The sequence below is a fragment of the Lagenorhynchus albirostris genome, chromosome 2 (assembly GCF_949774975.1).
Source record: "Lagenorhynchus albirostris chromosome 2, mLagAlb1.1, whole genome shotgun sequence".
In the NCBI taxonomy this organism is placed as follows: Eukaryota; Metazoa; Chordata; class Mammalia; order Artiodactyla; family Delphinidae; genus Lagenorhynchus; species Lagenorhynchus albirostris.
The window spans coordinates 112653025-112680152 of NC_083096.1; the positions used below are offsets into that span (position 1 = coordinate 112653025).

Here is a 27128-nt window from a genome sequence, read left to right on the forward strand (position 1 = left end):
TGAAAGATTTATGGCAAAAAGGTTATTATGGAGTGTTATTTTATTACTTATCTTTAGCAAATTACAGTAAATAAACTTGAAAAAAATTCAGAACATAAACACTTTGTCCTAATTATGAATAGATCCAGAACATTGCCGCAGTAGAAATGACTTCAAATGGCAGCTATTCTTCTGGAAAATGCTCTTTCACCAATATTTAATCAATGAGTTAATCTTCTCAGTAACTTATCTTACTTCTCACTACCTTACTAAAAAAGAAATTTGAAACTTCCCTAAAACTTTAAAGCATAAAAATGGTATCGTTTGTAATCCTTTTAATATTTTATGACTAGAGTACATTCTGTTAACATCTTAACAAAAAATATGAGGGACTATACAGATAATAACATTTTAATAATAGGTTTAATAAAAAACATATAAATTTGATATAGTATCGTGTCATCTGCCAACAGTGACAGTTGTACTTTTTCCTTTCCAATTTGGATTCTTTTTCTTTTTCTTGTCCGTTTGCTGTGGCTAGGACTTCCAATACTATGTTGCATAATAGTGGACAGAGTGGGTATCTTTATCTCATTCCTGATCTTAGAGGAAATGCTTTCAGTTTACCAGGGAGTATAAGTGTTAGCTGTAGGCTTCTCATTTTTGGCCTTTATTATGTTGAGGTATTGTTCCCTCTATACCTACTTTGTTGAAAGTTTTTGTCATAAATGGATGTTCATGTCAAAAGCTTTTTTGTCAAAAACTTTTTCTACATCTATTGAGATGATCATATGATTTTTGTTCTTCAATCTGTTAATGTGGTGTATCACATTGATTGATTTGTGGATTCTGAACCATCCTTGCACCCAGGGATAAATCCCACTTGATCGTGGTGTATGATCTTTTTAATATATTGAATTTGGTTTTCTAATATTTTGTTGAGGATTTTTGCGTCTGTGTTCATCAGTTACATTGGCCTATAGTTTTCTTTTTTTATGGTGTCTTTTTTCGGTTTTGGTATCAGGGTGATGCTGGCCTCATTCAATAAGGTCACAAGCATTCCTTTCTCTGAAATTTTTTGGAATACTTTGAGAAGGACAGATGTAAACTCTTCTTCAAATGTTTGGTAGAATTCACCCATGAAGTCATTTGGTCCTGAACTTTTGTTGTTGGGAGGTATTTTTTTTTTTTTAATTACTGATTCACTTTCATTACTGGTAGTTGGTCTGTTCATATTTTCTATTTCTTCCTGATTCAGTCTTGAGAGAGTGTACTCTTCTAGGAATTTATCCACTTCTTCTAGTTTGTCCAATTAGTTGGCATGTAATTGTTCGTAGTAATCTCTTATGATCCTTTGTATTTCTGTGGTGTCAGTTGTAACTTCTTCTTTTTCATTTCTGATTTTATTTATTTGGACCCTTTCTCCTTTTTATTTGATGAGTCTGGTTAAAGGTTCTTATCTTTTAAAGAAACAGCTCTTAGTTTCATTTATCTTTTCTATTATTTTTTTCAGTCTCCCTTTCATTTATTTCTGCTCTGATCTTTATGGTTTCTTTTCTTCTACTAACTTTGGGTTTTGTTTATTCTTCTTTTTCTAGTTCTTTTAGGTGTAAGATTAGGCTGTTTATTTGAGATTTTTCTTGTTTCCTGAGGAGGCTTGTATCACTATAAACTTCCCTCTTAGAGATGCTTCTACTGTGTCCCACAGATTTTGGATCATTGCATTTCATTTTCATTTGTTTCCAGGTATTTTCTGATTTCCACTTTAATTTCTTCAGTGACCCAATGGTTGCTCAGTAGCACTATGTTTAGCTTCCATGTGTTTGTGTTGCTTGTACTTTTTTTTTGTCGTTGGTTTCTAGTCTCATATAATTGTAGTTGGAAAAGATGCTTGATATGATTTCAATATTCTTAAATTTATTAAGACTTGTTTTGTAGCCTAGCATTGATCTACCCTGGAGAATTTCCATGTGTGCTTGAAAAAGAATGTGTATTCTGATGCTTTGGGATGGAATTTTCTATATATAGCTATTAAACCCATCTAGTATAATGTGTCACTTAAGGGCAGTGTTTCTTTATTGATTTTCTATCTCGATCTGTCCATTGATGTAAGTGGAATATTAAAGTCCCCTACTATTAATATGTTACTATCAATTTCTCCCTTTATGTTTGTTAATATTTGCTATATGTATTTAGCTGCTCCTATGGTGGGTGCATATATATTTATAATTATTATTACTTCTTCTGGCATTGACCCAATTATCATTATGTAATGTCCTTCATGTCTCGTTATGGTCTTTGTTTTAAAGTCTATTTTGTCTGATATAAATATTGCTACCACAGCTTACATTTTCATTTGCATGGAATACCGTTTTCCATCCCCTCACTTTCAGTCTGTGTGTGTCTTTAGATGTGAAGTGAGTCTCTTGTAGGCAACATATATATGGGTCTTGTTTTTTATTCATTCAGCCACTCTATCTTTTGACTACAGCATTTAGTCCATTTACATTTAAAGTAATTATTGGTAGATATGTACTTATTGTCATTTTGGTAACTGTTTTCAGGTGGGTTTTTTTGGTAGTTTTTTTTTTTGTTTCTTTCTTCTTCTTTTGCTCTCTTCCCTTGTGATCTGATGTTTATCTTTACTGTTATGTTTGGATTCCTTTCTCTTTTTTTGTGTGTGTATCTATTACAGATTTTTGGTTTGTGGATACCAGGAGGTTTATATATAACAACCTATACATATATGTGGTTATTTAAGTTGATAATCTCTTAAGTTTGAATGCATTCTAATGGCTCTGCATTCTTACTTCCCCCCTGCATTTTTTAGATGCCACAAAAAAGCCTATTATAATAAATGAATTCAGTAAGGTTTCAGGACACAAAATTAATGTATAGAAATCTTTTGTGTTTTAATACACTAACAACAAACTATCAGAGAGAGAAATTAAAACAATCCCACTTACAACTGCATCAAAAACAATAAAACACTTAGAAATAAATCTAACCAAGGAGGTAAAAACCTGTACTCAGGAAACTAAAACACATTGATGAAATAAATTAAAAATGACACAAACAAATGGAAAGATACACTGAGCTCATGGATTGGAAGACTCAAGATTCTTAAAATGGCCGTACTACTCAAGGCAATCTGCAGATTCAATGCAATCTCTATCAAAATACCAACAGCATTTTTCACAGAACTAGAACAAATAATTCTAGAATTTATATGTAAACAAGACCCTGAATAGCCAAAACAATCTTGAGAAAGAAGAACAAAGCTGCAGGTATCATGCCTGCTGATTTCAAAGTATACTACAAAGCTACAATAATCAAAACAGTATGAAACTAGTATAAAAACAGACACATAGACCAATGAAACAGAATAGAAAGCCCAGAAATAAACCCATGCTTATATGGTCAATTAATTTACAACAAACAAGGCAAGAATATACAATGGAGAAAAGATAGTCTCTTTGATAAATGGTGCTGGAAAAATTGAACAGCTATATGCAAAAGAATCAAAATGGGTTATTTTCTCACACCATATACAAACATAAACTCAAAATGGATTAAAGACTTAAATGTAAGATCTGAAACTATAAAATTCTTAGAAGAAAACATAGGCAGTATGCTCTTTGACACCTGTCTTAACAATGTTTTTTTGGATATGTCTCCTCAAGCAAGGGAAACAAAAACAAAATAAACAAATGGGACTACCTTAAACTAAAATACTTCTGCACAGTGAAGGAAGCTATGAACAAAACAAAAAGGCATCCAACTGAATGGGAGAAAATAACTGCAAACAATGTCTGATAAAGGGTTAATATCCAAGATATTAAAAAAAATCATAAGACTCAACATCAAAAAACAACCCTATTGAAAAATAGGCAGAGGACCTGAGTAGACATTTTTCTAAAGATGACACACAGATGGTCAACAGGTACATGAAAAAATACTCAACATCACTTATTATCAGGGAAATGCAAATCAAAACTACAATGAGATATAACCCTACACCTGTTAGAATGGCTATTATAAAAAAGACACAAATAACAAGTGTTGGCAAGGATGTGGAGAAAATGGAACCCTCATGCACTGTTGGTAGGAATGTAAACTGGTACAGTCACTATGGAAAACAGTATGGAGGTTCCTCAAATAATTAAAAGTAGAACTACCATATAATCCAGCAATTCCACTTCTGGGTATTTTTCCAAAGAACATAAAAACACTAATTCAAAAAGATATATGCACCCCTATGTTCACTGCAGTGTTATTTACTATAGCCAAGATATGGAAGCAACCTAAGTGTCCATTAACAGATGGATTGATAAGAAGATGGAATATAAAACGGAATATACTCAGCAATAAAAAAAGAAGGAAATCTTGCCATTTGTGACAACATAGATGGACTTAGAGGTATGAGGGTATTATGCTGAGTAAAATAAGTCAGACAGACAAAGAAATACACCATATGATTTCTCTTATATGTAGAATCTAAAAAAACAAGTGAACAAACATAACAAAACAGAAACAGACTCATAGATACAGAGAACTCAGAGGGGAGGAGGTGTGGGGTGATGAATGATATAGGTAAGGGAGATTAAGAGATACGAACTTTAAGAGTTTACAGGATAAATTAAGAGTTACAAAATAAATGAATCACAAGTTAAAATACAGTATAGGAAATATAGTCAATAATATTATGATAACTTTGTATAGTGACAGATAGTAACTAGACTGTCATGGTGATCATTTTGTAATGTATAGAAATATCAAATCATTATGTTGTACACCTGTAACTAATATAATATTGTAAGTCTATTATGCTTCAAACAAACAAGCAAGCAAGCAAACTGGAGACATTTTTTTGTTGTGCTAGCAATACAAGTATGCTGGTCACTTACCCTCCCTAAGATCCAATTACCTGATCTAGATAATTAGGGTAAGGACTAGTTGATCTCTAAGAGCTCCATGCTCAGATTGTACAAATCAGAAGTGTAGAGTTCAATGATGAGTTGAAGCTTGGATTAGAGTACACGGGAAGAGGGTACAGAACAAGAAAACAGGAAGAGTGGATAGTCCAGCGATTGAGATTAGCAATCTTTAAAGAGCAGACAGAAGGAAAAAATAGAACAAAACAGGAAAAGGCACATGAAAAAGAAGAGCCCAGAGAGGAAATACTATAATTAGGAGCATGGGGTTCCAGAAGTCCAGGGACAAGACAGTTTCAAGGGAGTATCACTACAGTCCTGGCTCTAAAAAAGTCACATAAGATGAGCAAAAAGAGTCCACTGGACTTGGTGATTAAGTCACTGGATTGGTGATCCATGGTAGTGCCATTTCAGTAGAGTAGCAAGAAGCAGGAGATAAACAAGGAGGCAGCTAAATTGTTGTGGGTTGAAGAATTAAAAGGAAGTGAGTTAGCAGTGAGTGATTAAACTATTTTTTCAAGAAGCATGGTTAGAAAAGATAAAGTGAAAGAGGGCAGTAGACAAAGATGCACAAATGTGTGTATGGGTGTATTTAATTTTAGAGAGACTTAATCCATTACTACTTTTCATATTAGGGGTTAGTTTTGGTTTTTGTTTTAAAATAGAGGTTGGGCTTCCCTGGTGGCGCAGTGGTTGAGAGTCCACCTGCCGATGCAGAGGACACAGGTTCGTGCCCCAGTTCGGGAAGATCCCACATGCCGCGGAGCGGCTGGGCCCGTGGGCCATGGCCGCTGAGCCTGCTCGTCCGGAGCCTGTGTTCCACAACGGGAGAGGCCACAACAGTGAGAGCCCCGCGTACCGAAAAAAAAAAAATAGAGGTTGGACTGAAACCTCAGACCAGTCTAATGCTGTGCTGTCCAATATGGTAGCCACTAGCCACATGTGGTTATTTAACACTCAAAATGAGGCTAATTTGAATGGAGATATACTGTAAGTGTAAAATAAACATCAGATTTTGACAACTTGGTATGAAAAAGAGAATATGAAACATCTCAGTAATTTTTATATTAATTACATGTGGCAGTGATAGTATTTTAGATACCTTGGGCTAAATAAAGATCTATTAATTAAGAATAATTTTAACTATTTCTTTTTACTTTTTAAAAATGTAGCTACTAAAAAACTCAAAATGACATATGTGCCTCACATTATATTTCTATTGGATAGCACTAATTTACCCACCATCTGTAACCCTGATTACTCGTTCAGTACTGTTTCCTCCACATTTTCCTATCTGTATCCCAGCAAGCCAAAATGTCATTCTTGAGTACATAATATCTGTAAGATAACAAATCAAGATTCGCCATTTTTCTTTTACTTTCCCTCAATAGTCATTACTAGGAAAACAGAAGCTTAATATTTAAAGCGTGAATTATTCAGACACCTTGATTCATTAGATAACACTAATATATGATAAATACTTAAAATTCATTTTTTAATTAATTAATTTCTTTTAGCTATAACTGACATGTAACATTATTAGTTTTAGGTGTATAATATAATGATTTGATATTTGTTACAGTATGCAGGTTTTCAAATTTTTTCCTGCTTTAACTTACATTTTAAATTAAACAGCTCAATCATGTTAAACAACAGGGCTTCAACTGTCAATTAAATTAAGTCATAAAATAAATCACTAAATTTCTGTTACCTCAATCTAAGGATCAAGTAATTGGCCCCTGCATTTTTCCACAAGGCAGAATGTAATAGAGATGCCTGTTCTTTACATATAGAATTCAATATTTTGTTAGTAAACATATATATACCTATTATGTATAAATAATTATTGAAATCATAATGTACCCCCCTACACTCAAACTATTAATTGTATGTGTCATATAGTCACAATAAAGAGGAATGCAAATTAAACACAACAATAAAATTATCTGAAGGTGTCAATGGTAAGTTATTCTATTGCATGTGTTTAATAATCTAGCAGATAAAATTTACTCTTCAGGTAAATAACAATGAATACACCAGTATCATCTTTTTAGATTTCACATATAAGCAATATTATGTGATATTTGTCTTTCTCTGTCTGACTGCTTTACTTAGCATGATAATCCCTAGGTCCATCCATGTTGCTGCAAAAGGCATTATTTCATTTTTTTATGGCTGAGTAATATTCCATTGTGTATATATACACACATCTTCTTTATCCACTTATCTGTTGATGGACATTTAGGTTGCTTCCATGTCTTGGCTACTGTAAATTGAGCTGTTATAATCATTAGGGTGCATGTACCTTTTCGAATTATGGTTTTCTCCAGATATATGCCCAGGAGGGGCATTGCAGGATCCTGTGGTAGCTCTATTTTTGGTCTTTTAAGGAACCTCTATACTGTTCTCCATATTGGCTGTACAAATTTACATTCTTACCAGCAATGTAGGAGGGTTCCTTTTTTTCTACACCCTCTCCAGCATTTATTACTTGTAGACTTTTTGATCATGGTCATTCTGACCAGTGTGAGGTGATACTCATTGTAGTCTTGATTTGCATTGCTCTAATAATTAGCAATATTGAGCATCTTTTCATGTGCCTGTTGGTCACTGGTATGTCTTCTTTGGAGGAATGTCTATTTACATCTTCTACCCATTTTTTGATTAGGCTGTTTGTTTTCTTGATATTGAGCTGTAATAAGCTGTATATTTTGGAAATTAATCCCTTGTCAGTCGTATCATTTTCAAATATTTTCTACCACTCTGTAGTAGGTTGTCTTTTCATTTTGTTTATGGTTTCCTTTGCTATGCAAAAGCTTTTAAGTTTAATTAGATCCCATTTGTTTATTTTTGTTTTTATTTCCATTACTCTAGGAGATGGGGCCAAAAAATATTGCTGCAATTTATGTTAAAGAGTATTCTGCCTAGAGATTACCATACTAAGTGAAGTAGGCAAGACAAAGACAAATATCCTATGATATCACTTATATGTGGAATCTAAACAAATGATACAAATGAATTTATTTACAAAACAGAAATAGACTCACAGACATAGAAAGCAAATTTATGGTTACCAAAAGGAAAGGTGGGGGAGGAGGGATAAATGGGGAGTTTGGGATTAAAATATACACACCACTATATATACAATAGATAACCAACAAGAACCTGTATAGCACAAAGAACTATACTCAATATCTTGTAATAACCTATAATGGAAAAGAATCTAATAAAGAATATATATGTATATAACTGAATCACTTTGCTGTATACCTGAAGCTAACACAACATTGTAAATCAACTATATTTCAATTTAAAATTAAAAATTTTTTTAAATTCCAAAAAAAAAACCCCAAACCAATGCATACACTAACCTTCTGCTTATCTAAGATCTTCATTGCATAATATTGTTCAGTGGCTTTATGTTTCACCAACATGACTCTTCCAAATGAACCTGTTCCAAGGGTTTTTTTCCTTTCAAAATCTTCCAGCCCAGCATTATTCTACATATACATGAAAAAATAAACTTTAAAATTAGAAATTTTCATAAGAAGACTATGAAAACTATAATAGATTTAATGATATGCTATCAGAATAGGTAATTTATAACTATCCATTTAAAAACAATACAAAGAGACTACTGAAATTGCAGATTATTGGTTCTATTTTTCCCTTTGAATAAGAAAGGATCTAATATTTGAGAAGAGACTTACATCGCAAAACAAAGCATAATAGTAATGTGAGGAAGTAACATCCTCAGTTGAAATATGAAAGGCCATATTCTAATATGAATTCATAGTATTGGACTTCTAATAAATTAGCTCCATATTTTAATAATTACAAACTGACCAGAAGTATGCAATCATGGAAGCCACACAGTCTTAGTGCACTTACAAATAATTATAATGAATAGATAAGCTGAGGATCAGAGTCCTTTCACTAGAGTTACCTCTGAAGAAACACTGTCTTACTTCATTTCTATCCTTATATGAACCAGATAATAACAGCATGAGAGATACTAATGGTTTTCTCTCTCTGATGTGATAACAACCCAGTATTACCTAAAAAAGTAACAATAAGGTAAAAAGAGTTCCTCACTCCCACAAAGATAACCAAAAGTCAGAGTCCCAGAAGAATAATCACTCTTTCTCCTTGAAAGATGCTTTGTTACAAGCAAATATCTTTGGCTTTGACTATAGCATAGAAGCAAAGAATTGGAGGCATCAATCTATTGAATTTGTTGCTGCCACAACAAAATGAAAATTACTAGGAACAAATTATGTGCTAAGTGGCACCAAATAGTAATTGCTAACCCATTTGTTTAATAGGTTTTCATTATAAACATCTTCATGAAAATCTTGGAAAAAATATTTCCAAGGGCCATTCTGTATAGCATTAAGCTTTAGAAAAATGTGATGCAATATGGTTCTTTTATAAGTGAGGAATTTGGATTGCTACTGGAATTCACTGTAGTTGGACTTAATCTTTTGCAAATCAACCTTGCCTTTGGAGACACATCATAGCTTCTTACTGAATCATTAAGGAGGAAGCAAGTAACTCTAAGTTTTTATTTATAAAACTTGTTTTCATTCTTATTTCTAATAATTTTAAATTGCCATGAGATTCTGTATGGATACAGAAAGAAAAAGTCCTTATAATTCTGACTGAATTAATTATTTAATTTTATGGATTAATATTTAATTTTTGGTTTTATCAACAATGGATTGAAATGTTTAATAAAGTTCCCAACTAAATAATGAAAATAAACATCATTAATAGACAACAAAACATCTCTTTCTGCTAGTCACTGCTTTTCATACGAATATGCTATCTTCCTCATAAATTATATAGCTCATGCTCTAAATCTTGGTAATGATGGCATCTTCATAAAACGTAACATTTTATTTAAAATTAAATATTTTTTAGTGAAAAAATACTTCAAAAGGATTTTTATGCTAGGAAAAGTTTTCAAAATTTCACCTACTATTAAAGGTCATTAATTATTTATAAAAATAAATTGAAAAAGAGTTTTTGGCAAGTGTAGATGGCTCTTTTTATATATAATTTTTAGATCTTAGTTAAGATCTAAAGTACTTAAATTATATAGAACTTAACTCATCAAAACATTCATGAAAGGATCCTAGTGTACTTGGTATGTTGTCAGTAGCCAAGTATTTGTGATTAAGAATTTGAAACTGCACAATATGATCCCTAATTGTCATAATTAATAAAAATAATAAATATGCTATCGAAGGCATAAATCAAAATGACTAGAATATTAGAAAATATCAAGAGTTTGTAGCAACTTGGAATTAGTATCAAAATGTATAATCAGGTATTATATCAGAAATTAGTTCCTTCTCCAATTTAGGTATACATAAAATTATTAATAAATCAAAACATAATATTATGGCAAAATTCTCACGTTCAGCTTATATTTATTAATGCTATTTGAAAATTAAACTTTCTGAAGTAGTAAATTATTTAGGTGAGAATCATGATTTTACTTAAAGCAAGATTTTTAAATCACAGAAAATTTTAAATGTTCCTTACCGGAGCAGGATTTTCCCATTTTTTTAAAAAGTCTTCTTTGGCTTTGGCTAGAAACTCTTTCACTGAAAATATATTAAAAAAAAAAAAAAAAACAACCAAATTTTGACTTCTAAGAATATTTATACTACATACATAAATACATTACACATAAATATATTGGCTTAAAAAACACAGACTTAAGTCAACTATGGTTGCCATGAAACATGTATTCACAACCATGATTAGACTAGAGAGCTATTTAGTTTCTCTAAAGAAGAAGCAAACAGTTTCTCCAATTTCTAAGAATATCTAATACTGTTCTCTATGGAGGTCACTTTGATAATTTCAAATTTAATAATAAAAATACTGTTCCTGAAAACATACCTGAAAGTAATGAAAAAAGTTAGAAATCAATATAGGACAAAATACTTATTGTAAATAAATAAGCCAGCAGATATTAACAGAGTAAACCTAAGAAGTAAAAAATCTGGAGAATGTGAATTTGTTGATTTGTGGAGTTTCAAAACTAACTGACTTTGACAAAGGGCTGTTTTCAGGTATAAGGATTTATATTATTAGATTTGTATCCTCTCTACTAAAGGTAAAGAGAAAGGGAAAAACTACAGACTAACACAAAGAATAGCCACAAAGACTTAAAAATAAAACAGAACAAACCACAACCAAAAAACCCAAACAGCTTAAAGCTCTCATTCTAAATTTGGAGCAAACGAAATGCCTGAATGCCTAATTTATAATATAAACTAAAGTAAAGCAATTCAAAACCAGATGTTTATATAATGATCAATAATAGCCACATTATTTTATAGAGCTGTGGTTTGAAGTTTTAGATTTGATAAATGATGAATCATTTAAAAGGATTCCTCTTTTCATTGTCTTCCCACAAAGCTACTAACAATGATTTCTGTTTACAAAATAACTTCAGGGTTTTAGAAACAAATAGTAAAAAAAAATTCCAGAGAGATAAAATGGCATTAAGAAAATGTATTATTTTTCCCATAGTTAGGTTTGAGAGAGCAAAACCTAACTACACAAGAAGTAATTATTTTAGTCTTTCTTTTTTTTTGGGGGGGGGGAGTTCCCTTTATTCCTCTCATATCTGAATCTATAAATAAAGATGAAAGTAGGATTTAAATAGTGTTGAAATAGTAAAAGGCTAAACAAATGGCACAGTGGCATTTATTTCAGAAGTAATAATAAGAATGATGATAATGATGATAAAAAGACAAAAGTTCAATGAGGGGTTCACAAATACTTTAATAAGATCTTCTAATGATGCAGTAGTATTAAACTGAGGCATGTAAGATATATTGTAATTTCCTCCTTTACCCCCACTGAAGTACCTTTGGCAAAATACAGTTAAACAAGAAAGCTGTTGGCATTTTAAGTGCTTTGAGATTTCAAAATGGTGTTCACAGGCACCAACAGCAGACATTAGTTTTTATGTAACACTAGTGTGCATTTCTGAACATATTATTTTACTACTTTATATAAACTGTCACTTGTATTTTGCAAAATATTCCCAAAATACCTATTTTAGAAAATTTAAGAAAAATAATTTTTAAAATTAGAATCTTTCCATTATATGAAAATCTCATTCACCAAAACAATGAATCAAATAATTGCAACTACTTATGCAAATCTGATCTAATTCTTCCTGGGGGTGGATTTGGGGGTGGAAAATTATTACATTTTCTTTGAGTTTAGGAAGGTTCAAGTCATCCTACTTCTAAAAAGTTAATATACTAGTTACAACTGAAGAAGAGTGGTTTTATAAGTAAGATCTCTTTTTTTTTTTTTGCATGAAACAGACATCTGCACATGCCATTGACTTGGAAACGACAGCTATAAAATAAATTAAAAACATAATTTATTGCTAAATGCAACTGTGGCTTTTAAGAAACAACTTGTGATTCCCAAAATATACCTCTGATTTCTTTTGAAAAATATTTTTAGTTATTTTCTATCTATAGAACTTGCACATCAAGTTGCAGTATAAACTCTCCAGATGCCTGCATGAGTATAGATAATTTGGAGACATGGAAGAAAATCAGGAAAAGGAAAAAATCCCTAACATCCTGTTTCAGCTTCTCCTGTCACTTTTTGCTAATTGGATCTTGAGTTAAGAAAAAACTAACTGGTCAAAGGAAGGACTGGCAGTATTTGCCAAAGATGGTAAGTTGAAGGAAAATTTCCTTTTTTCCTGCTTGGTGAATAAACTAAAGGAAAAATTTTAAGTACTACTGAATTTCATGCACTAATAGGATATTCAGGAAAATCTTTGAAATACTCTCTGTACTCATCAGTATTCTGAGTTTACTGTCAAGTAACACTGTAGAAAGTAAATAACAGTTCTCATAAAGGTCTTAGATGAAAATTATCAGAAATGGTGTGAATTAAAGATGTTAAATTTTGCAAATTATTTCAACAAATAGATTCCTTTTTAGAGTAAGGATAAGCATTAATTATAATGTCATTAAATAATTCCACAAAGAAAACTCTTCCTGCAACACTTTTTGTCACATAAGTATACATATACACATGAAATGTCTGGTTTATATGTGTACTACTTAGATGCAAAGATGAACACAGTTAACTCTTTGTAAAAATATTGGTTAACCAAAATATATACCTTATAAATATAAACACAAAAAATAAAATATTTTATAACATGCTAGATTATGAATAACTCCAAAAAAAATAGGCAATCTAGAACCATATGTATTTGCTTTGGATTTTATTATTTTTACACAGTGGTGAATTTAACTTTCTAAATGCTTTTCTCTAGTTATTTTTAAAGTTTATATCCACTGACATAAGGTGTTGGCAACTAATTAATAAAACGAGTGGTGGGAGAAAGCCAAATTCAAACACTGCAGCACATTTAATCTGGAGTTCCCTATAAAGCATATACTTGAAGTTCTCAATTGTTTTCTTGTGTTCATATATAAGCCATATCTACATTTACACTCAATTTAAACCCTTGTGATATCCTGCAACAGCCACAGGTTTTGGAGCTCAACACATGAGTTATAATATTGGTTGTAATGCTTCTTAGTAATCATCAGTACCTATCTGAAAACACAGTGATTAGTAACACTCCTTAGGAAAAAACATCTCAACAAAGGATTTTTCTGCAAATATATTTTGTTCTGTACTGGTCAATAATGGAGCAAACTAGGTACTAAAAAAATGAGGACACACCAAAAATTACCTCAATTTCTTCCCAGAAGTATATACTTCAATTACATTTATTTTCCATATAAATTTATTTTCTCTTCAGTTTAAGAAATACCAAAGGAATCTATATGTTCACCCAGGGTTGGTTTGTAGAAATATTTACCCACATTCATGAGATGAAGAAAGAAGAAACAAAGTGATAATTTTTATGCATATCTACAATTACATTAAAAAAAACTTAAATCTTACCACCCTCAAAATATCTTTGAATATATTTACACACACGACATTGTTAAAAATTAGAGAGTTCATTTTAAACATTAGGAAAATTTATTAAAAATTCAAGTATGGCATATCTTTATTCCATGTTATTCAGATAATTCTGAAATGTTTCACTAATTATAGTTAGTAAATTTATTTACTGGGCAATTTTTGGTTCTGTGTTGCTGCTAGATTCTAGATTGCTACTGGTTATAAAAAGGGCATGTTGTTCATTACAGTATGCCATTATGCAAAGCTTAAAGGAGGTTATCATTCATGTTTTATAAGAAGGGTTTATAAATCTATTACTATACAGATTATAACTACTCCAGATGTTGAATTCTCCAGTTTTCTTTGTAATGTGATAAATGTCACCTCTCTCTTTGACACCTCTTTTACAATAAAAGCACAATTTTATTTAACTTCTTTTAATGGATGTCAGAAAATAGAAGGGAAACAAATAGAAAACAGAACAAAATAGAATATAAACTTCCTAGGGTAAATACCCAATTAAAATATTAGCTGTTTTACTCAAGATTTACAACTATATTTTCCTTTCAAAAACCTTTCATTAACCTGGGTTATCTAATTTAAGTGGTGTGTATTAATTTGTCTTATGTTACCCTGTACAGCTCCCACTATTTCACAGTGCTATATTTGTTGTTTCTAAAATATCACACAAGAAACTGCAATATAAATAATTTCTGTGGATAAAACTCAACATAAAACTAAACCATTTCTCCCATCAACTAAAATATTTTATTAACTCAAAATATTTTATAAAAATATAACTTTAAGAGGAGCATAACAACTTGCAAACAACCAAATAAAAAGTTTTAAAAGGTAACATTTGTTTTATTAAAAGTAATTGCCTACCAGATACTTCTGAAGAGGAGCAAGCTTGTATCCGAAAAATAAATTAAACAATGATTAAATGACACTCATAAAAACAGCATATTAGCATGAAATCACTTATGCACATTTTTACAAAATATTATGTACAGACTAAAACAATGTAGAAATGATTATTTGACTGAACATATTCAAATAGAATATTTTTAAATTAAATGGTTAGGAAATAAAATCAATAATTACTGTTCAGCGCCAAAATCAATACCATTCTAATTTTCCTTAAAACAGCTAACAAAAAATTTAACTCCTCATAGCAATAGCGCTAATAATATTAAGTAGCATATACTGAAATACACATCCTATAACTACTGCAATGCCATCTCTGGACTTCTATTCTTTTTCAAAACTCTACTGTAGGAAAGACACTCTGAATTGTAACACTTCATTAAGTCCCTTCTGAGAGACAACAGTGTCTTCCAGGTATTTTTACTTCATTGGTGCTGGTTTAACAATCTTCTCAACATTTATTGAGCACTGTTCAATGGTACCAGAAACTGAGCTAGACTCTGGGAACACAACAAAGAATGAACATATCTCCACTATATAGGAGATGAGAAGCTAAAGGGGAAATAGATGAACCACTGTAATAGAATGTGACAAGGATTACAACTAAGAAATCTACAGGTGCTATTCAAGCTCAAAAGAGGAAATTCTTGGGTAGTAAGGTAAGGCATAAAAGATGATGCAGCATTTGTTCTGAATCTTGAAGGATAAACAGTTCCTCTGGCAGATGAAGTTGAGGACAAAGATAGGCTGGGATGATCTTGAATCAAATGCATAAAGGAAAGAGCATGGTTTACTCAGGAAATGTCAACAGACCTAAATAGCTGCAGCATAGGGTAAAAGTGTACAGCAGCAGTGGGAGGTGAAGTGTATGGGCAAGAAAGTGCCCAATCAGGGAGGTAGCTACTCGCCACAGCGACGCTTTTCAGTATGTGGAAAGGCCCAGGAGTAAACTGAGTTATTCACAATTGCTGTACTCCATTTCTTCTGGGAAATAGGAGGCAAGATCACTTGGCTAAAGAAAGAGGGGAGCCAGAGTAAGGAGGAAGAACAGTGGGGGTTACAGGTCTGAATATTTTAAATCTTGATGGCTATCCATTTAGGGAATAAGAGAAGGAGCTGTTCCTCTAAAATTTTCTATAAGGGAAAGAGCAAGTATTAGGTACTATAAGCAGTCGTTTCTTAATAGTATCTTTTTTTGTAATAAGTTAAAAATTTTTTTACTGAGCAGATTATAATTCATGGTCCCCCTAATCTCATGTAATTAAATTATTTTCATCTTCATTCTTTACCTAAATAAAAGCATTATTCTATTTAGGTTATTTAGTGTATGTCAGAAAGCACAAAACAGGATGGGAACGGAGGTAAATTAGTTATGAAAATACCAAGTTCTATCAACAAATAACAATACAGTCTCTTCCAAAACCTCTAGGAAGTGTAAATCTAGTAGACTGTAATACTGTCTTCTGGCACCCCTACTTCAAACACTCACCTCTTTAGAACTCTATATGTTATTTCTAAGTATACCTCCCCACACACATACATGCTGTAGTACAAATATTTTCAGTAAATATAAAATATTCTAGTTGCTACAGAATGCCTCATAAAATGCAACTTATAGCAACAAAGCAAACAAATTATTCTGTAAAAAGTGGTTTCCTACCAGATGCTTCTGATGATTTGCGTGCTTGATCAAAAAGAATAAATTAAACAGATTAAATAACACATAAAATAACATACACACAAGAAGTTACCAACCCATACATGTTCATTAGATATTCACACACAGGAATAGAATGAAAAACACATATTCAAAAGTGTTTTATACAATGATTACAATTAATTCTTTGGATACATATATCTTTTTAACCAGTCAAAACCCTACTCTGGAAATGTATTAATGAAATATCATATTTCTATCCCTTTAATCTGAAGAGCAATTGTGTTCACTTTGCTGAAGAGACACTTTGCTTCACCATATTCAAACATGTTCGTTCAAAGCAAATTCACTGTAACCTGAAAATGACAGTGGGTATAAAAAACAACTTTAATTACTATAACTGTTATTTGTGTAGTTCAGTGGATGGGACCACATAACAGCACAAATGGGCCTACTTTTCTTTTCTAAGATATTAATTAGTCTTGCACAAAATCACACATGAATGAGTGGCTGAAAATTTAATAGGCAATAAAGGCTATTCTTATTGCAATACTGCTTACATTTACTCTTCTGTCCTCTCCTTACAATTTTTTGTTAGTTAATTCTTTATCAAGTCTTGGTTACAAGTGAACATTATAATTGACCCACTCTTTCACTACACTGTTAAAAAAATTTTAAACTTTTGGTGAGACATATATATTTAAATGATCAAATTATAGAAAGAAACACATTAACTTATTTGACTAGTATCTATATGGACATATGGATACACTATGAATTCACACAGTGTACTCGTTCACTACAAATCACATGTACATGCTTTCTCTCCAAACTTGCTCTCTGTCTAGGGATGCTGTGGATTTTCTAGGCCATCCAAGCCATGTTTGACTGAAGATGTTCCCTAAAGGATTTTGTGATAAAACTTAAAGTAAATTTATAGTCATAAAACTAATGACCCAGGCAATTTTTGAAATGCTCTTTGAAATGTACTTTACTTCCTTAATTGTTCACTGAGGCTTTTTCTCAGAGGATATTTTATCTAGCAGAAGCATATGCTAAAGATTTTCCATTTGGTCCTGAATTCAAATGTTCTGTCTTGTTGCGGAAAGTACAGAGATAGGAGTGGATCCCTAGATGATAGGGTATGCACGTTTTCAACTTAACTAAATAGTAAGTGGCTCAATAAATGGTTGTGCTAGTTTATACTACCACTCTATCCTTGATGATCCATATCCTCAACAAAATATGTTACTGTTTAATTTTTACTTTCTAATTTTTGATAATCTAATGGGTATAAAATGATATCTGCTTGTTAAATATTAAATATCTCAGTAGAATTTTATACCTTTTTTCTCTTAAAGGTCTTATTCTTTTATTAGATTTATTCCTAGGTTCTTTAGAGCTTTGGTTGCTATTGTAAAAGGGAGACTTTTTAAAAAATTACCATTTGTTTGTTGCTGATGTATAGCACATAGTTGATGTTTATATACTGATATTATATGGCAGACTGGCAGACTCTCATTAATTCTAAAATAACACTAGTAGATTCTCTTGAATTTTCTATGTAGATAATCACATATCTGTGAATAATGATAATTTTTTTTACTCCAACTTTTTCTTGTCCTACTGTGTAGGTTATGACTCACAGTGTTATACTGTACAGATAAAGACAATGAGCATTCTACTCCTGTTCCTAACTTCAAAGAACATGTTTCTAACTGCTTTTCTTTCCCATACTTTACTTGTGAAACTATTACTAGAATACATATATTTAAGAAATTAAGAATATCTCCTTTTTAATTCTTTGAAAAATTTTGTACAAGATTAAAATTTTTGTTTTTTGAACTTGACTATAAAACTGTCCAGTCCCAATTTTGCTAAGTTTTCTTTTTTTTTTTTTTTTTTTGCGGTACGCGGGCCTCTCCCGCTGCAGAGCACAGGTTCCGGACGCGCAGGCTCAGCGGCCATGGCTCACTGGCCCAGCCGCTCGGCGGCATGTGGGATCTTCCCAGACCGGGGCACGAACCCGTGACCCCTGCATTGGCAAGCAGACTCTCAACCACTGCACCACCAGGGAAGCCCATGCTAAGTTTTGAATAAACATTTTAACTATGATTAAATCTTAAATAGGTACAGTTCTAATCAGTTCTCTTAAAAGCCTTCTCCATGAACTACGCGTTGACTCTGATGAATATTTTCTATTCCACTGACTTTTGCTCATGTCTCTATTAGCTTTTTTCCTTCTTTTGATTAACCATACTGTGCTTTCTCTAACTTGTTTACTTGCATCCTTACATCACAAATGTCTTGCTCTTTTCCTAACATACACATTTAAGATTTTGGCTCTAAATCCTTTAGCTGCACCCCACAAGTTCTGATACATAATTGAATTTTAAATTTATGAGTTATTTCTTGACCTGTGTGTTATTTGAGTTTTTTTAATTTCCAAATATAACATTTGTGTTTACTTATTTAATTAGTCTTTTATTATTGATTAAACTTAATTGCTTTGTGGTCAGAGACCACAGCCTATGTATCAATTCTTTAAAGTATATCAAATATGTGTAGTCAAAAAATCAATTTTGTAAGTGTTCTATATATTTCTGTGTATTCTCCAATTACTGGGTGAGAATTCTTTATATATATCTATAAATCTTACATAGTTATAATTTTTCCTTCTAAACGGGTCAATTTTGTTTTATATATTTTGAGGCTCTGTGGGAAGTGCATACAATTTTTTTCTCTTATATTTCTTTTTTATGTGATTAATTTAAATGGTAGCCTGTATGTGACAATTCTACTCTGACATTCTTGGTAGGGTCTAATGCTGTTTTATCTGCTAAATATCTTTTGTTGTAGATTGTTTGTGTGTGTTATGTATCTATTTTGGCTTTGGACTCTGAACTCAAAGTTCAGTGGGGTTTTATCTGTGAGAAAACTGCAGGGTTTGATATGAGGATATGTTTTGTATTAGCTTCTGCCTGGCATCCGATAGATGTTACCAGCCTGGAACTGTTACTCTAAGGTATTTTATTTAAAATTATTAAACCACACAATTAATACAGATTATAACGTGAAAGCTACTGAAGAAGCAGCAGTTGATTACAAACTCTCAGGAAAAGCATCCCATACACATGCACACACAGCCCTCCCTCCTCCCCAGGAACCCAAGCCAAGAAATGTGAGCTTCCTTATTTTCCCCGTGTCAGTGGAGATGTTTTATTTTTTAGTCTATGCTTTCACTGAGGTTATGATCCTTTGAGGATCCTGGCTTTATACACAAGTCTAAGAAATCCCAAGTTGTATGGATCAAAGAACTTTTCTGTCTCTGTGAGGCCATTTAAAACAAAAGCCATTTTGTCACCAAGGTATGAAAATTTCCTCAGGGTAGTCAAAGTATGCTCCCCCTTACAGCTCTGGTTTTTCACTTACTATTTGACTTTTTGCACACTGGGGATTTCTATTATATTCTTGTAAATTCAAGTATTCATTTAAAGGGATGCTTGTTATATTTTATTCAGTATTTCTATGTGCTGTTGTATCTTCGTTAATTTTTGGTCTAGAAGGATTTTCAAATTATCCAGTCTGCAATTTATGGATTTTTTTCTGTATAAGAAAAAAATGTGTGTTAAGTTGTAAGATGCAAGGAGAGCTGGATGTTTGTGGAATTCATTTTTTATCCTCGTAATTCAAACTTCCATCAGGATATATTTAGGTGCTGGTATTTTTGTTAATTTTTGTCAACACACAATGAGCTCTTTCAGTGTATACTTTTAGGATTTTCTTCTAAGTTTTCCTGAATCATAATTTTTTATGATTGTTTCTGTTCTATTAGTCATTATCTGTTCTGAAGGAATGTTATTCAATTTGTAGAGTTCCTACTTTTATCTAACATACTTTTCACCTCATAATTTTTATCCTGTCCATTTTCCCTACATTCTGGTAGCTTTTATCAAGTTAGCTCTTTACATGTTCAATTTACCTTCCTGCAGTGATTATTTTGCTCTTTACTGCTTCTAATGCAGCTTTATACTCTACAAATGCCAGGTTCATTTTCTTATAACCTTTTCTTATATCATTATTGCTTCTTTTCTATTCCTGCCTCTCGTCCAGCTCTCCTCTCATCCTAGTCTCTTGTTTCATCTTTTTATCTTTAACGTCTTATTTTATAGAGTCCATGTTCACTTGAAATTTTTAAGAATTCCACATAGACGCTATCTATAATTTCTTATTGTAAACCCTCCTTCATAAATATTTTCGAAACATAAGTTCATTCTCTTCCTCTTGAAGGCTGTGAACTTATCCTTGAGCACGATCTCTTTTATAGGTTCCACATTGGTACTTTTCTTGTTTATTCATTCATGAACAATGAGAAGCCTTTCAAAACTTTACAAATGCTCCCCCCAAATAAGATGGATCCTCCCACCTCCTATTTGGGTATGTTAGAATCAACTTCTCAGATCTTTTAGTTGATATATATATATACATATTTATATTATCATTTAAATAATCCAAAATGGGAATGGAGCCAGGACTATAGGGTTCCTTACTACTTGTGATGCCCGTCACATCAGGGAAGAGCCCTGTTATATCTGGAAGAAGAAAAGCCACTTTCTCAGTTTGATTAGACTAACAAATTTCTGGTTGTCCCACTATTAATTGTTTTAGAATGAAAGAAATCAGCAGTGTTGGATTTTCCACTCATCTCTCCCACAGTCTTTCTTAAAAGCTTCATCCATCCAAGTTAATAAGGGTGAAATTATTTTTATTTCTTTTCCATGAAGGCAAACTACTCAAAATAAAACTGTTAAACTTTGGCATCTGATCTTCAATCTGATACATACATTTCTAGGCAAGTACCCTTCCTTAATTCCACTGACATACTGTTTTTCCAGTTTTGTGTTCTTAAATTTTCAATTTAGAAAATATTGATCTAAAAAGGGGAATTACTCAAATGCTTTTGCTCAAGTCTGTAACTTTCCTGTAATTCAAAGCATAGCAAATCTTTTTCAGAGATTTGCCCTCAACTACCACAAGGCCAATCAGAGTTTTCATTTGAGATTTTGATATAATGATGCTAGTTATGTTCCGATAAGCACATGAACCAAAAAAATCAAAATACATGACTGATATTCTTCATCAGTAATGTAATAAAAGTGTTGTACTATATAAAAAATGGATAAGTTTTAATCATTCATTTATTTCACAAGAATTTATGAGTTCATTACTGTGTTTGGGGCACTAGGGTAACCACTGGAAACACAGAGATGAACACTGCACTATCCTTGACTTAAGGAGTTCAAAGGATGGTGATTGGAAACTGATATGCAAATATATAATTTCAGTATAATATAAATAATTGTTATAGTTTATATAAGTTTGCTTTGGGAGTATAGAGGAATCATCTGACTCTACAGAGTCAATAATGGAGGCACTGAAAAGCATAGCTGGTTTTCAGAATTTTTAAAATAAAAGATATAAATATGGAAAGGGAGCAAGGAATAATATGTAGTATAATATGACTAGATCAGAATTTTATGAGAGTGGTGCAAATAAAGCCAGAAAGGCAGGGCACTGCTCTCATATGCCCCACTAAGGAGTTTAACCTTTATTTGAGAGGCACTAAGGAGTAACTGAAAGTTTTCACGTTGGGTTAAGAAATGGGTGTATCTGCAGTTTTAAAATGGCAGCATGGAAAATGGTCTGGAGGGATATAAAACTGGAAGTTGAGACCAGTGAAGCTGTTACTGCAAAAGGATTGAAAAGATACAGAATTCCTGATCCAAAAGCATTCTCAGTGTCAGTGATAATGGAGAAAATTGAGTGAGTTTGAGACATTTCTAATGTAGAATCAATAGAAATTTATGGCTGAGTGCATGTCTGGGGAGTAAGAAACAAGTTCAGTGATTACAAGGCTTCTGTTTTAAGTTCCTGCATGGCGAGTGGGATCATTAACAAAAATCAGGATGAATGAAAAAGGAGCAGATTTGGGATGGAAAGAGAAAATTCACTTTTGCACTGAACATTCAGGTAACAACTGAAGATGTGGGACTGGATGAGATCATTCAAAGAGAATGCAGCATTAAAAGAGGGCTAAAGATAGATTCCAGAGAAAACTATTCCCCCCAAAAGCTGATATTTAATAGGCAAGGAAGGAGAAAAGAAATAGCTTTTTAACTAGGAAAGTACCACATACACATAAATATCACATGTATAGCTAAAGACTTAGATAAAAAGGTCTGGCATTTGCTCATTTTTACAAATAAAACCACACTTCATTTCAAATTTTCCACATTTTGAAATGGCTGAGGCATTTAACCACTTATGAGTAACATTAGTTGAAATTGGACAATCCTGAAAAAGTCAGAATGTTTAGTTGTCATTACTATAATTCCTACGGTTAAAAAAGGCTATAAGGGCAGACCAATATGATCAAGTATATCAAATACTATCTGAATAATCCATAGCTTTCTTGAAAGAAAAAGCAATAGAGAAGCAGTAACAATTTTCTTCAGCTAAAACCAACATATCCAATTGTAAAACCTCTAGAACACTTTCAAGGAGAAAAAACACACTGCCTGTATTCAAAGAAATCCAGTATTTTAAGTGTGATAACCAGGTATATTCAGTTTTGATATCCAAGAAATCCTAAGAAATGTTAACATGTTGCTTTTGTAGTATTAGCCCAAATTTAAAACACTCGAACAGAAAGATCTATCTAACAGAAGAATAACAGGATAATAACAATAACAAATCATTCTTAATATATTACATGCAAAATTGTTCTTTTAACGTCTAATATCATTCTATAAATAAATACCTAACAGTGTTGAAGAGGTTTATATTATACAGCAGCAGGATAAAAAATGTTTATTGGCAATAATAAGATGGTCTCCAATTATGGAAGAAAATGTTCATCTATTTGGAATTCTACCACTATACCACAAAAATCCAACTCTCTCAGGTTCTGAATTCCAATTCCAAATCTTTTAAGTATAAACTATAGACTGCTTTAAGAGAAAAACCATAACACTTTTCCTAAACATGTATCTGATTCAAAGGTTAACTTAATAAACATCCTCTTTTTTAGTTAAGCAAAAAGATGCTAATGAATTATGCTCTAAGCAAATATTTCTGCCTCTAACAACAGGATATCTATTTTTAGCTGCAGGTTTGGCTTAAAGTGAACAGCTTTTACCCTATGATAAACTGCAGTATATACTGTAGTATATTTTCTCAAAAAACAATTTTAGAAATGTTTAGAAAAAATCATATTTACAAAAACAAAAAGGAAACTATCACAAAAGTACTTGTTCTAACAAATTATTTCCCAAAAAAATTATTTCTAAAAATTTTAACAAAGGCTCCAAAACCAAAATGCATATATTTATTTCATCATTAAATTCCTATTTCTCAATGAATTATAGTTAAAAGCAACAAATAAATCAATAAAATTTTGGCAACATCTTATGCAAAATTGAGTATTTTTTATATAACCAAAAAGAAGCTAACAAAAATTAATATTAGAAAGACAAAGCCAATAAAAGGAAAGTTTAATTATCTTCAGGATCAGATACTAAAATAATTCCTCCTTTACCACAGTGGGTCTTTTACTCACTAATTTATAACACAATTAATAACAATGTATTAATGAATATAATGAATACAATAAATCACACCATAAAATAGATTAGAAACTGATTACTGGTATTGACTATTAATAGTGATATTAATTATTCACAGTTGTTAATGGATTTAAAAAGCAAATTACTATAATCCCTAAATGCAAAAGCATCAAGAGAAAATGTAATCCACTGTAGTTCTGGCTTTACAACTGCCCCTCTATAAAACGTTTTTTTGCTTTTATAGTTAAATATTTTTTAAAAATACAAAACTACAGAGTCTCAGAGAGCATACTTACCACTCATGATGAAAATCAACCTTTCCAAAACATACTGCTCAAAACAACAATCCAACAGCAAAGGGAGTTATGCTAATCTCTAGAGGTATAAGAACCGATGGTGTAAACACATACATTAGAGCATGCAGCACACAGAAAATGAAAAGAGCTTTCTTTTGTTTTAAAAAGAGAAGCTCCTAGAAGCAAAGCATAACTGCTCAGTGCGAGATATCACTAGTAAACATCAGATTAATGCCAAAGATGTGTATAACTAGATTTAATTTCTTTCAAGCTAGTTATCCTAGGCTTCTTCATATACCACTAGAACAACTCAAAATGGCAGGGAGAAAATGTTCGAACCAGGATGTATAAGATGTTCTCAATTATATCAGCATGAGTTGTTACCACGGCAACATTAGAGCAGAATTATCGGTTCACTTGTAACCAAGGAGTAGCTTTTCTAAAGCTTTAATCAACCAAGACAAATAAAATGCCTTTTTATTTTAGAGCCACATGATTTAAAAATTACGTTTCTTAAATTTAAGCACTTATCTACCATTTTTACATCTTTCAAAGATATTTTAAAAATTGCTGTTTTCTTCAAATACTCACACAATCCCATGTTGAACCTGGCAAGGAACAAACAGCAGAATGATTGCACCTAAACGTCTTTCAATTACACCAGCTCTTACTGCTAGCTGTGGACCTCACTGATATTAAAATGCTGTGTGCTGTTGCTAGTGACTATTGGCGATGAATCTTATTGCCCAGATCGCTGATAGCTTTCATTTTTCATGAGCCAGAAAGCTATACTGCAGCACAAATGTTAACCATTTAAACATTCTGTTATTATGGAGGAGACAAAATATAATACTATATATCTTCATTTATAAAGGAGAATTGTAAAACAACTTATTTATAAACTTCCATTATATTCAGTATCACAAACAGTGTCAGATGCCACTTATGTGATTTTCAAAAGAGGGAAGTACACAAAAAAGTTACTGACAATTATTGTTGAAGTGTAAAATCCCTTACATTAAACAGGATTAAGATGACAGATTGTATAGCAAGGTAGATGGTATGGTGAACAACTGTTCTGATTCCCAGAGACCCAAAATTTGTACCAAAATGGTACAAGGGATCTATAGAATGGTTCCTTGTTAAGTGGAATGTCACCAAGTGAACATGCCATTTTAAAAGTTGCCAGGTGACACAGGACTTCTGGTGAAGAAAGAATGAGTAAGTCAGCAAATCTTCTCTCCAAGAAACAATTATGAAGTTGGACAAAATTATCAAAAACAATGACTTCATGGTTCTGGACATCTAGTAATCACAAACAACAAACTGAGAAGCATTTATTCATGAAAAATTGCTACACTTTGCATGAGAACAGTGGGAGTCTGTGGTATTCTTGCTTGGTGCTGCTCCTGTTCCCCCACAGCTCAGTCAGTGCAGTACTTCTGTCAGGGTGGGGCTCCATGACAACCAGGAGCTTTACTGCCAGAAAGGGCTGACATGATTTGGAGAGGAAGCCAAAAAACCCCATACAAGTGATACCATCTATTAAAAAAAAAAAGCAAACTGTAGCAAATGAACAGGGCAAGTATCCAGCTTTGCTAACCTGAAGTTGTGGCCGTAGTAGGGGTGAGCAGTAGACTGATGGTCTAGCAAAAAATTTAGTAGAGAAAATGTAAATGAGAGAGGCAGAGAGGGCCTAAATAAGCTCTCCACATACCCCAGCTTGACAAGGAAACTATTCCGTAGGACCCAAAGGAAAGTTAAAGCTGGTACAGGCTTGAAAACTGCCTGAACATTGAATATGCTTTCCAACCCACAAACAGCTCCATCAGCACAGACTGGCTCAGAATGTTTGAGCACAAACTCTGATTAATCACTGAATAATAACTAAGCTATGCAGGCACAGGGTAATCCTTAACAGAGAAATCAGTAGCCAGACAACATGGTGGATACAGCCCATAGATTAAAGCCATGGAAGTTATTAAAACAAAACAATATAAATAAAAACAATCCTGAGGAAAGAAAAAATAATCAGAATGCAGAGCTGCTACAAAATATTATTTTAAAAAGTCAAATTTCTGACAAAAACATTATATAATCCATAATGAGGAAAAAGGATAGAAAATGTCTCTGAATGGTCCCAGATATAGGATTTAGCAGAAAAGACTATTGGAAATATATCAAAAGAATAAAAGGAAATTGTATTTAAAGAATTCAAGGAAAATATGATGGCAATGATACAACAAGGAGAATTTCAATATAATGATAGAAAGAGAAACTTTTCAAGATATAAAAATTATAGACTTAAAAAGTACAATAACCCAAACTTTAAAACCCACTACATAAGCCCAATAGCAGATTTGAGGAGGGCAAAAGACTCAGTCAGTGAACTTGAAGATAGATCAATCGAAATCATCCGGTCTGAAGAATACAGAGAACAAAAGATAGGAAAAAAATGAACAGACCCTCAGAAGCCTGTAGGATATCAAGGGTATCAACATACATGTAATAGGAATCCTAGAAGGAGAGGAGAGAGACAAAGGGCAAAGAAAAAATATTTGAAGAAATAATGGTTGAAAATGTCCAATCTGATGAAAAATGTTAACCTGCAATCTAAGTTCAACCAATGCCAAGTATGATAAGTACAAAGAGATTCATACCTAGATACCTCATATTCAAGTTATTCAAAGACAAAGAAAAAATATTGAGAGAAGCAAGAGAAAATGACTAA

The 27128-nt window shown here is 32.2% G+C and overlaps 1 protein-coding gene across 1 annotated transcript in view; it reads right to left on the reverse strand.

The window, feature by feature from the left end:
* PRKACB (protein kinase cAMP-activated catalytic subunit beta) overlaps nt 1-27128 on the reverse strand; it is a 143425-nt gene that overhangs the window by 38460 nt on the left and 77837 nt on the right. The window contains exons 2-3 of the mRNA XM_060139660.1: nt 10464-10525; nt 8285-8413 (exon numbers count right to left, since the gene is read on the reverse strand). Of these exons, the coding sequence (XP_059995643.1) occupies nt 8285-8413; nt 10464-10525 (191 nt within the window). The remainder of the gene's footprint in view (nt 1-8284; nt 8414-10463; nt 10526-27128) is intronic.